Source organism: Triticum aestivum, chromosome 2B (assembly GCF_018294505.1).
Source record: "Triticum aestivum cultivar Chinese Spring chromosome 2B, IWGSC CS RefSeq v2.1, whole genome shotgun sequence".
Classification (NCBI taxonomy): Eukaryota; Viridiplantae; Streptophyta; class Magnoliopsida; order Poales; family Poaceae; genus Triticum; species Triticum aestivum.
The window spans coordinates 701,937,566-701,949,791 of record NC_057798.1 but is presented as its reverse complement, the minus strand read 5'-3'; the positions used below and the strand labels follow the sequence as shown (position 1 = coordinate 701,949,791).

At 41.8% G+C, this 12,226-nt stretch overlaps 1 protein-coding gene across 2 annotated transcripts; it reads right to left on the bottom strand.

Annotated features, from left to right (window-relative positions):
* Positions 1-1,435: 1,435 nt before the first annotated feature.
* Positions 1,436-9,871, bottom strand: LOC123046815 (putative disease resistance protein RGA1). Of its 2 annotated transcripts, XM_044470244.1 has the most exons (6): positions 9,783-9,871; positions 4,746-9,277; positions 4,445-4,564; positions 3,986-4,089; positions 3,658-3,820; positions 1,436-3,559 (listed from the first exon to the last, which is right to left on the bottom strand). In XM_044470244.1, the coding sequence occupies exon 2, from the start codon at positions 9,252-9,254 to the stop codon at positions 4,752-4,754; it is 4,503 nt and encodes a 1,500-aa protein (XP_044326179.1). In that variant the 5' UTR covers positions 9,255-9,277; positions 9,783-9,871; the 3' UTR covers positions 1,436-3,559; positions 3,658-3,820; positions 3,986-4,089; positions 4,445-4,564; positions 4,746-4,751. The 2 variants fall into 2 exon arrangements, with proteins under 2 accessions (XP_044326179.1, XP_044326180.1); XM_044470245.1 differs by lacking the exon at positions 3,986-4,089.
* Between the last annotated feature and the right edge of the window lie 2,355 nt (positions 9,872-12,226).

Genomic DNA, 12,226 nt, shown 5'->3' with positions numbered 1-12,226 from the left:
TGCAAACAAGTGCTATGTGCAAACAGTTATTAACATCCTCATCAACTTCGGGTTGAGACACTCCCATCAAACTTATCAAAGTAGCAATCTAGCAATCGAGCACAAGCTTAAATAGCAACTTCATTCATTGCCATGAGGGAACTCCGAGTGTTCTGAGGACGGGTTTCAGTTTTGTGAGAGTGAACAACATCAGCAATATAGCGTTCAAAGTTTTCGAACACTATGTCACTAGGTTGTTTGACTTCAGTGTCAAGAACAAAAGGAAACAAGAGTAGCCAACAATTTTATTCCTTTGTTAACCTCCCAAGAGCTGGTATCTAGTGAGATTACCTCGTCATGATCTGGAATTACTCTCATCACATAATCATAGTCCTCACTTTTTTTTGAGGGGAGCTTTATAACTTAACGGTGCTTAGGCAGGTCGCCCGCAGCACAAGCAGCCACAGTGGCTGGAACATCAGACTCCCACAGTACAGAGTGGTTCCATTCGCACATACGACCAATACTAGCAAGTCATGTGCAACAGTATTTGCAGTACGTCTCCATACACGTCCGTGCAGGCGGCACATGAGGGTCTAGTATGAAAACCCATAAATGTGGTTAGTATGTGTATGTTCCACCTGTGCGGAGTGCGAGTAAAATCTGAGAAATTAAACCACCAGTTGGGACAAATTCTGGCAGAGCAGGCGTTCATCTGAAAAATGAAAAGATAGAGCTGGGTAGAGCAGCTGAGGGTGGATCAAAGACAGATGTGTGAGAGATTCGGTGAGTGCTAGTACAATTGACCAGTGGCTGCAAACAAGTGTAGCGATGGCCCCAACCAAAGGATACAATGGAATTTAACAAATAACTGTCAGCTAAGAACCTGGTGGCGCGAAACAGAAAAACGAAGGCTAAGCTTCAAATCTTGCACCAAGTCTTCATTCAGTCTTGAGACGCTTACTTCACTACTCACGTGGCAAGGCGTTGTTTTTCTGGGGTTCCTTCCTTCCCGATCTGGCCGGAGGCACGGGCACGTAGACTGACTTGGCTCGGATCTCGTGCGTGGTTAGTAGAGTTTGTTCATTCGGATGAGTGCTCCCTCCTGAACCACACCTAGGATGCTACTTCTTCAGTAAGGGCCCAAAACCAAAACCAAATCTCACCGGATCATACCTGGAGCAAGACAAGCACAAGACAAGCAATATGTGTAGTGTGTCCAGACTCCAGGTCATGGCTGTGTATCTTGTGCATTCGACTCTTGTGTTGTAAATAGAATCACAGTATTTTTTTTCTCCGAAAAGAAAAACAACATGGCAACAATGATTGGTTCACATTGCCAATTGGGTATCAAAAGGCAATCAGGAAGATTCTGCAGTGAACAATTGCGGTGTCTTCATTTAAGTACGCGTTCGTACAGACAACCAAAAGTGACACCCAAGCATAGGTTCAGATATGAAGATAGTATTGTAAAGAACTGCATTTCATTTCACTGAATATACATGTCCACGCTCAGAAAACGAATGACACAAAAATTGTCCTTTTTTTGTACCACTCATCAAAACCTACTACAGACTGAAGCTACAAGGAAATGAGTGCAAAAAAAAAAATCCTCTCTTCCTTATAGGCTCTCCATATGGTTCATCTCAGGCTGCAAAGAAAAACAAAATGTATGGTTCATCTCAGGCTTCTCCCTTTCTGACTCTTCCTTCCAAGAAAGAGTCTCAGAGACCACAGCAAATGGCAGGCCAGAGGATTTAGGCTCCTGATTCAACTTGCCCATGTGCCTGTGAAACACCTGAAAGCCTAGCATAGCGAGATTGCAGACAAGTGTGCATGTACAAACAATTATTAAAATCCTCACAAACTTCGGATCGAGACACTTCCCACAAACTTATCAAAGTAGCAGGCTAGCAATTGAGCACAAGCTTAAATAACAACTCATATTCATTGCCAGTAAGGAATGGGTTCCATTTTATGAGAGTGAACAGCATCAACAATATAGCCATCAAAGTTTTTGAACACAATCACTAGGAGGTTTGACTTCAATTTCAAGAACAAAAGAGAACACGAGCAGCCAACAATTTTATTCCTTTGTGAACCTTCCAAGAGCAGGTATCTAGTGAGATTACCTCGTCATGGTCTGGAATTACTCTCATCACATAATTGTAGTCCTCACTGGCCACTGGCCGAAGTGTTTTCTATCTGCTTTATATTTGTGGAAAGCTTATCTGGAGCTTGGTAGGGTAATTCAAAGAATGAGCAAAACTGAAATCTAGATAGTAAAGCTAAATAAGTGTTCAAATCCAGTGCAAAGAAGTCTTCACATGCCAGTCATTGGAAAAAGTAGTGTCCAGGGGATGGATGGGGGACAGAATTGACTCACGTGAAAGGAATGATTGAGATGTCTATGTAATGTAAGGTGATCCCAGGATGTGAATGATGCTCTGAATATGGTAGTAGTTTGATTAGCCATTCTGCCACTGAATATGGTAGCGCTGCTGACATTTTCTTCCTGCTTGAGGGCCATTCATTGATCTTTTGAATGGTGCCTCTCTCTATTTTTCTTTTTTCTTTCTTTTTTCATATGTGTGTGGGAGAGGCATGAATAATATTGATGAATATAGCTCTTCATAGTGCTGAAATTGGCAGGGTTCATGACGATGACAGTAAAGCTCTCTTTTGAATCTTCTCGAACTTTGATGAGTGTGTTTATGGAACAATCAACTACTGCGGAATAGCAAGGGATGTGCTATAGAATGTAGGTATGATGTAAACACATCGAAGAAATGGTTTAATTTCTGTGATTTGTATATGTAGTATGTACACCGGCGGAGTATGCGATATCCTAATTAAGGAATGCAATACCGAGTGTCAGAGAGGCTAGCGAGAAACAAAGTTACGCAAAAAGTATGACTGGCATTGAAAGACTCCATACTAGAGGAACATCAAACTTAACAATACACACTAAATATTCAGATTGCAATAATCATGGCTCATGAAATCTGCTCTGTTTTTGGCATTGGTGGGATAGAAAAAAAAACTCCAGATCAATTAGAAAATAAAATCACCATCACCATACTTAACTCAGGAGGTTCGATGAATAAAAAGTCGGAAGCTCGAGTCTTTTTGCTCAATCAATGTTCATCAATCCCTTAACAACCGGTGTTCTCTACCTTTACAACTATATGTGTCAACTGAACACTCTCTTTATGTTATTTAATTTAGCGTGGCAATGAATACCGAGAATATTAGTGTGCTCAAAAGCTAGAATACCAACTTTTGAAGAATGCAGCAAGTTCTCTAACCTAGGTCTCATGAGGCAATAACAGTTTCACACTTGCACATTGAACACAGTCTAGCAATAGCTAAAGCGATCATGAATTTCAGCAGAGGTTTACTAACCTTCCCTCGAAAAACAGAAATGTTCCTATTGGAAAGCACAAGCCATATCTACGAAGACACCAAGAACCATAGTTGACTCTGACAGTTTGGAACTGAAATGAACTAAAATAACAGCCCAGGTCTGAACTGGCTCCACCCCAAGCACTGAGATGATACGAAGGGTCATTTAAAGTTCCTATAATTCAAAAAAAATCATTAAGTAAACAATTATGAACAATTTAAAGAGCACCTTGTATAGGCATCAATTTAAAACCAAAGTGAAAAAGTACGAACCTTTATTTTAGTAGCAAATCATCGAGTCTCATTTCTTCCACCATTATGTGGTGATCTCACTTTCACAGTGAACAAGCCAAGTGCACTAGGAAGTATCTATGAGAAACGATCCAAATGTAAATGACACTCATCTAGAAATCAACCAGGACGAGCATGAGAATACCTACACAAGAAAGACAAATCTTTAACGCATATACATATAATTCGTCCAGAGAGGAAAACAGAGAATCTCCGAAATGGTGTTAGATGATGATCACACTGGTTTCCTTTATATTTCTTAATTTGGTACGAATTTTAAAATGACTACTGTTACATTTCACACACTTACCAGATTTATGGATTTTATCTATGCGACGGAGATGCCACGGAAGACCTTATGTGCAACTTTACTGGGTGCAGTAGATTCTGCAAGCCTAAGAGAATGTACAACTCCTGCTTTGTAAATAAAATGCTCAGACTTCAGATTATACAACAATGAGGAAAACCAAACGAGATTTTTTTTTTCTGAACTGATGTGTGAACTTTTTTTATAACATAAACCGAACTAGGGAAACAGTGGTGGGAATTATGGATGGATTCAAATAGTGAAGTGTTTGTTCAAACTGGATTACAATACTCAGTAGTCATAATTAGTTAATGACACATGAATCTGCCTGAAAAGAATAATCACAGTACTGGTTGAATTCACGAATTTTTCCTTAAAAAATCAGCACGTGAAGGGAAAGCTGCTCCAGGTTTTGAAAACAATATCATGGCAGTGGTTGATTAATTAAATGCATGTACTAACCAGTTGTTTGTACTGCAGGATGGCAGATACATATTGAGAACGTCATGCTTGGCACCAGAAACCATGCTTCGATGGAGAGAGTATTCTAAGAGGCGAGAAGAATATAGAAATCAAAGGAGCCTGCACAGTAAAGTAAAACAAGTGAGCTATTAAGATGAAAACAAGTGCGATTAACCAAACAAAACAAATAAGAATTAATTTGACGCTTACGAAGTTAGGAATCGAAAAGGCAGGGAAACAAACTGGGAATAAGTAGACGAGTATATATATATAGAAAGGGAAGTGTTAGCCCGTTACATACCTTGGATTAATTGATGACTTTGACTATCGGAATGGTTCCTTTTAGCTTGCGGCACTCCTTTCTTAAGTTGTCGCTGTCCAAGCCAAGGTTGACATCTAACTCTAGCATTGAACTTGGAAGGCCGTCCTTGGGCAGCGACTTGATGGCCCAACAGCCGGAGATCTTCAATTTTTTCAGAGAACTCGGGAGGCTCTCTGGCAGCGACTTGATGGCTTGACAGCCGTAGATGCTCAATATTTCCAGAGAACTCGGGAGGCTGTTTGGCAGCGACTGGAGTGCATAACAGTTGTCAATCACTAATTCCTGCAGAGAGCTCGGAAGGCTGGGCAGCGACCGGATGGATGAACAACAATTGATCATTAGTCTCTTGAGGTTGATGAGCTTGTCTAGCCCTGCAGGGAGACACTGCAGCTTCGAGAGGTAGCAGTGCCGCTCGTTTTCGGAGGCTGAAAATTGCAGCTCCTGGAGGGAGGTGAGGAGCTGGAGGGCCTCCTCTTGCTCCTTTGTAAAGCACTTCATCTCCTGATCCAAACTGAGGTCCAATTTGGTGAGGGTGAAAGAGAGGAGGCTGCACATGGGCGCAGCAAGGAATCCTGTGTTGCTCCCCGTTTGCAGATGAAGAGGGTTGCTGCAAATTGGAGTCAGAATCGAGGAATCCCATGCATATACCGAGCCAGAATTGATTGCTAATTTTTTAAGGCGGCCGTGGCTGAGGAGAGGCCACAAACCATCTAAACCCCTCAATTCAAACAATAACTCACACTTGGTGAGAGAGCTGAGGTTTGAGAGGGCTTGCAGTGTCTTCATGTACTTCGCGCCACGTAGGGTCAGGCGTTGCAGGCAGGTCGGGAAAGGGAAAACAGAGGGGGAGGATGATGACCAATAGGAGGAGAGGAACTTGGGGCATGTGCTTACATACAAGCAGCGGAGGGAGCGGAGACGCTGGAGTCCCCCTCCACCTCCTTCTCCACTGCCTGCTGATTTTTGGTCGTTGTCGTAAATTGGATCGGAAAGTATGCTCATATTTTTGCAACCGAAAATCCACAACTCCTGTAGGTGGGGAGGCAAGAGAAGCAGACCTTCCGCTGCCGCTGCTGTTATGATTTCCTCCTCTCCGACTCTAGTCTCTTGCTCCGGCTGCTCTCCAGAAACAGTTTCTGCATATAATGCCACACCCAACCCAGCTATATTATCACAGTTTTCTATTCTCAGTATTGAGAGGTTGGGAAGGAAAGAGAGCACCAGTGTCAACTCTTTCCCACTAACATCACAGTCAGTAATCTCGAGGTGTTCAACTGGAAGCCTGTATATGCCATCATCGGCACCTTCAACAGGCAACAAGAAACTGCTCGCACCCTCTATCTCGATCTTCCTCAGAGATGTTAGCGCTCGTAGGTGTTTCAATGGCAGGAAAGGAATTTTTTTCATACGCAACTCTTCTAGATCAGTTAGATTAGAGAAATTCAACCCGCTCCAGAATACATCACCCTGGCCACCTCTTCCCTCAATCTGCAGATTTAATTCCAATTCACGTCTCGGGTAAATCAGCTCCTCGAAACACGACCCAACTCGTGCTATGTAAGCAGAGCACATAGCACCAGTCCGCCAAGGGATAGGAGGGAACGACACTAGTTTCGGGCATTCTACAATGACAAGCTTCCATAGTTTAGGAAACCAGCTTATTTTCTCATTCCGCTGTGCTTGACAGCAAGTAGGAGGATGTGAAAACGGCAACTCGATGAGTTCAGAGAAATTTCTAATTTTTAGCCCTTCCAAGTGAGAAAATAAAGGACAAGTGCCACTCCCGACCCATTTTGTCAAACTTGATATGTTACTTAATTCTAGACTTTTCAAATTATGAAAGGTTGGAGATGAGACACTACAACCCTGATACTCTCCTCCAAGGCCATTAGCCATCCACATCTCTCCTAGTGGCGGAAGGTTTTTCCAAGATATGCCATCTAGACAAAGAGATTCCAAACATTCTACCGAGAGATTCTCACATAGCCATGCTGGGCAGTTAGTGCCCCCATGCCCTCTAATGCACAACTCTCGAATATTGCCATGTGGTACAAGATTTGCAAGAACATTTTCTTCTTTTACAGGATCCTTATTGGATCGCTTGACATCCCATTCTAATATGAGTTCTCTTAAGTTGTTCTTCTGTAACAGTTTTGCTTCTCTTGCTTCCTCTTTTGTTTGCACATTTTCAAGATTATAAATGCCAAGTAACCCTCCGATCTCTTTCAATGGCTTGAGCTGACTCAGCTCAAAACCCTCACCCTCCTTTCCCACTCTAAATTCCCTTAATTCCTGGAGGAATTTCAGTTTTCCCACCCCATGAATATCAGAATGAAGATTATGCTTTTCTTTTGAGATAAGGAAATGACGCAATTTTACAAGGTTTCTCATATGTCTTGTTGACCTAACGTCACAATACTGATCTTGTAGATCAATCACCTCTAAATGATACAATCTAGACAATGAACTTGATAAACAAAAGTGATGGCATGAATACTCCAGCCTGACCCTTAGGTAGCGAAGATGTACAAGTTTTGAATGCTTGTGCAATATATCCTCCAAATTATACGAGACCCCGGACAAAAAAATTACGCGAAGCGCTCTAGCTTCCCTAATCAAACCAGCAAAAGTTTTGGCGAAACTTTCATGGTCATCTCCAAATAGCATAAAGGTGCGTAGGTTTTCAACTTTCAATCTTTCACCAAGTGCACTCAAATTTCCATTGTAGTCTTCAAAGGACACCCCATCCTCGACATTTGTGTTATCTATGATGATAGACAAGTGGCGTAGGGATGGCGGAATTTCTATGTCCCTCGCATTAGACATATAAATGTATAGACACTCATCCGACGAAACGTTCACCGCCAAATCGTGCAGTAGGTCATGAATAACATAAGAAGTACTTCCGTTTTTTGTTTTATTCATTTTGAAAAAACCATGATTGACCAAGTCGTTTAAATAGCACAGTCCAACATCTTCAAGTTTTTTTTTGTTCCGATCACATGAATGCAGAATTTCTAGCCCAATCCACAAGTGAATCAATTCCTCACTACCAAACTCGTAATCTTCAGGAAACAAAGCACAAAAATAAAAACATCGTTGTAGATAGAAAGGAAGATAATCATAGCTGAGCTTTAAAGCTGGCATGATGTCATTATCATCCTTTTGTGATTGCCATTCTTTACTTTCCAGAACGCTTCTCCAGTGGTTCAATGTAAGTTTATTTCTTAGTAATCTACCAACCGTCCTGGCTGCAAGAGGGGAACCCTTCAGCTTTTCCACTATATTACTCCCAACGTCAACTAGTTCTGGATAGTCAACCCATGGTTTTTGGTCACCAAATACACACTCTTCGAAGAAAGACATAATATCTACCGAGCACAGATGCTCCAATTCTAGCGAGCATTTAGTTGTCTTAACCGTGTCTGCTACCTCACATATCCGAGTGGTTACTATAACCATGTTTCCTTTTGCATCCTCTTCTTTAAATAGAGCTATTACTTTTTTCCACTCACTCTCATGATGTGGCCATACATCATCTAATACAAGTAAAACCCTCTTTCCTTTTAATCTTTGTTTGATTAGCTCTTCATCGCAACAATTTTTGTTTTCATTTTCAACGTTGGGGATCTTTTGAACTATATCTTTTGCCAACCTATTTGCACTAAAATCGAGAGAGACACATATCCAAATGGGAACATGGAAATTGCTCTTCATTTGTTCATATATGTGTTGTGTGAAAGTTGTCTTCCCGATACCACCGGGGCCAATGATTGGAAGCACCGTAAGTTTAGAGCATTCACTATTAGCAATTTCCTGTAGGACAGCATTTTTATGGAGATCCCTCCCATATAACTTAGGCTCTATAATTTGTGGGGTGGTTTTGGGTCTGTTCATCGCAATATCTTGGAAAGGGGTGTTGCTAGAGTTGAGTAACTCTAGATTGAGAATGTTGGAGACCCTAGCACATACGGGCTTCAGCTGCTCTGTGAGGTCCGATATCCTTGTTGACATTTCGACCCTATCAAACTTCAGTTTTGGTGGTTGAGCATGACGATTGACAGACGCTGACGAGGAGAAGCAAGAGAGGTGTTTACCGACATTGAGTGTATTCACACAAGCCCTGGCCGTGTGGCGAGCGTTGAGGGCGAGGTCACGGACCCAGCCAGCGGCATGCGCGTCGGCGGCATGGTAGGTGCCGTCGAGCTCATCCTGGATGCGGAAGTAGTCGAGCTCGTCCAGCACGTCGTCGGCCACGTACGCCAGTTGCCGCAGCATGTCCAGCATCTCAGCCAGGGCGGGGTTGTGGATCTCCCTGCCGCGGACATTGTTCAACATCGCCTGCGCGTGCAACAGTTCCAGCTTTAGGTCCTGCATGTTAGACCCGAGCTTGGTGCTCGCCGCCCACGACTCCAACACGCCGCCGGACAGTGGGCTCAGTGCCTTGCCCACAACCCATGCCGCCGCGCGGATGCCGGCCGTCTCCATCGACCCGTTGACTGCGGTCCTGCCTGCGTGAGAGCAATCGAGATTTAGCTGAAGATTTACACCACCGGCTGGGAGAAAGCACCAACTTTCCAACTTTGCACAAAAAAACTGGGTAACTATTTACAGAAGAAGGAAAAGGCCATGGAAACTGAGCAAGGGACGGCGCCGCGGGGCGGGAGCCGCCGCCACCGATTCCGCCGCTCACCGTAGAGGACAAGCTAGCGGATTTGGGATGGGCCGTGGCGACGAAAACGAGGGATTCATTCAAAGCCCATACACAACCCAGACCGGTTGACAGGGTTTCCTCGTTTCTCCAGATTATTTTCTCACAAAAAGAAAAAAAAACTAGTTTCTCTCGATTATCTTCTCTAAGGAAAGCTATCTCTAACCGCTAAAAAAAGGAAAAGGTATCTCTAGATTCTGAGAACCTAGGGAAATTTGTACACACTCCCTTGAAAAGAAAAAAAAAATGCTTATACACACTACTGTTGCAAAGAGAGCATGAAGAGGTGGAGAATGTGTACGTACCAGAGGAGGGCGTTAAGGCGACGCTGCACTAGAGGAGGAAATGTGAAAGGCGAAGGTGTGTCAAAATGCAAAGAGAATACGGATGACAGGGAGCTGTGTGGAGATGTGGAGATACTTAGAGGCGATATTTATAGAGGTAAAAGCAGCGTGGACAGATTCAGTGTAAGGGTAGCCAGTAGGATGGACTAAAATAACCACCGCTCAAAGCGGATGAACTAAACTAATCGCTGCATGCCCGTGAAAACTTTTTGGATGCGGAAGGGAGAGCAAAGCAAAGACTGACCTCGAATCTCATGTTATACTCCTTCGGTTTCTTTATATTTTGTATATAAAATTTGTCAGAAGTTAAATTTTGTAAAGTTTAACCAATTTATAGAAAAAATATCACATTCACAAAATGGAATCAATACCATTAGATGCATCATGAAATTAATTTCCATACTATATAGTATTAATATTGTAGATCTTAATTTTATTAATATAAATTTTGACAAAATTTACGTAGCTTAACTTCAAACAAATTTTATATGTGAAATAAAAATGAAATGAAGGGAGTACTACATACATCATAACATGCTCTTGTTGTATAAAAATGCATCACACGTACGTACGGCTCGTGAATAACCTCATGTGATTACATACAAGCATGTGTCATCAGTAATGCATCCGCCCGTTGTTCAACTAGTGTCGTTATATTACCGCCAAAAAAAAACTACTGTCATTAGCGGAAAATACCCCTTGACCCTTGGGTCATATGCATCCTATATGCCAAATAGAAATTGAAGAAAAATTTATAAAACTGACCCTTTTTGTTAACAAACTTGACCTTCTATTGTCCTTGTATTAAAAAAACTGGCCAACAAGAAACTCCCATCGTCTTTTTGGCAAATAAAACCCATGTTCAATAATTCATGTGATTAAACAGTTAACTTGTTGATTAACCCCCACTCGTAGGGTCACGAGTAGCTGATAAACCGATTAATTGTCTGATTATTTGATTAAATGGCCGATTAACTTGCTAATTAATCCCCACTCGTAGGGTCACCATGTAGCTGATAAACCGATAAATCGTCCAATTAATTATAAATGGCCAATTAATATATTAATCCTCTACTCGGCAACCAACCGAGCAGCTACCAGTTAACGATTTTCTCAACAATGAATAAAACAAAATTTCAAGGACAAAAAAGTGTGAACAGTAAGTTCAATATAGTGCTGACTTTGTAGACATGGATGTTTTGATCCCGAGCTCATGTGAGCTCTCTGGCAAACACTTAAAAAAACTGATTTTTTGTGCCGAACAATTCAAACGCTTTGATTGGTTACAAAGTTTCATCACCATATGACATTCATGAAAAACGTGGCAAAAAGCAAGCTCCAAAATATTATTTTCAAAAGCATTTTGGAACATCGGTTTTGTATTTTTTTGACCAGTTTCCCATGGACGTCATCCGGTGATGAAAATTCGTAACCAATCAAAACATTTGTCCATGTTTGGCACAAAAAACCGTTTTTTGATATTTTTTACTATTCACCCGAGGTCACATGAGCTCGGGATGAAAACAACACATTTGTGACTTTGTTCTTTTTTCATCCACAATACCATCAAAGTCATTCCTTGGCAAAAAAATTCACGAGTAGAACACTTGATTACATTTGTTGCCAAAAAAAAGAACTTTCGACACTTTTTGTGTTTACTATTTTTAATTGAAAAACAGATGCATATACACCCAGGTTCCAAGCTTTCTTCGTTATAAGTGGCAAAGTAACCAGTAAGACAGAATCAATAACATGTTGTGCACAAAACAGAAAAATACCCAAGCAGAACAATATTTATTATCAAAATAATTGTAGGGGGGTGTATATCCAAAAATCATGTTAGAATACAATAAGAAAAAATAAATCCAAAAATTCTTGAAATACTTTGCCCATGTAGAAAGCAGGTTGGAACACATAGATATCAAAGTTGGTAAGAGTGCGCCTTTTTTCTGAGGCACTATGTGTTTACTACAATTTTACAACTTGTACCTTGTAGGATGTAGGGTTCGTTTTTCGAGAGTGTCTTTGACTATTGATAAGATGAATAGCATATATGAGATGTACAATATGAAAGTATAACATTGAAAGCTCATTTCACGTATGAACTTAATTGTATGCTTTGTATAATTTGCATGGCAAATATTAGAGCAACTCCAACGCGCCGACGCAAACGGACGGCGCCTTTATCCGACTTTTGTCCGTTTGGTCGGTTGCCCGCTCGGCGTCCGTCGTGTTTGAGATTTGGGTCGGCATTGCGCCCCACGGCCGCGAACCATTTCATGCCCGCATGCAAATTTTGAAAAAGGTCCACGGCCATAGATCATGCCAGCGGTCATGTCGTCACCCGAAGTTCATGCCGGCACCATGCCGGCGCCGGCATACAATGCTAGCTTCATAAAAACACC

Excerpts from the sequence above, each read along its gene's own strand:
- LOC123046815 (XM_044470244.1), bottom strand. The coding sequence starts at position 9,254 with ATGGAGACGGCCGGCATCCGCGCGGCGGCATGGGTTGTGGGCAAGGCA.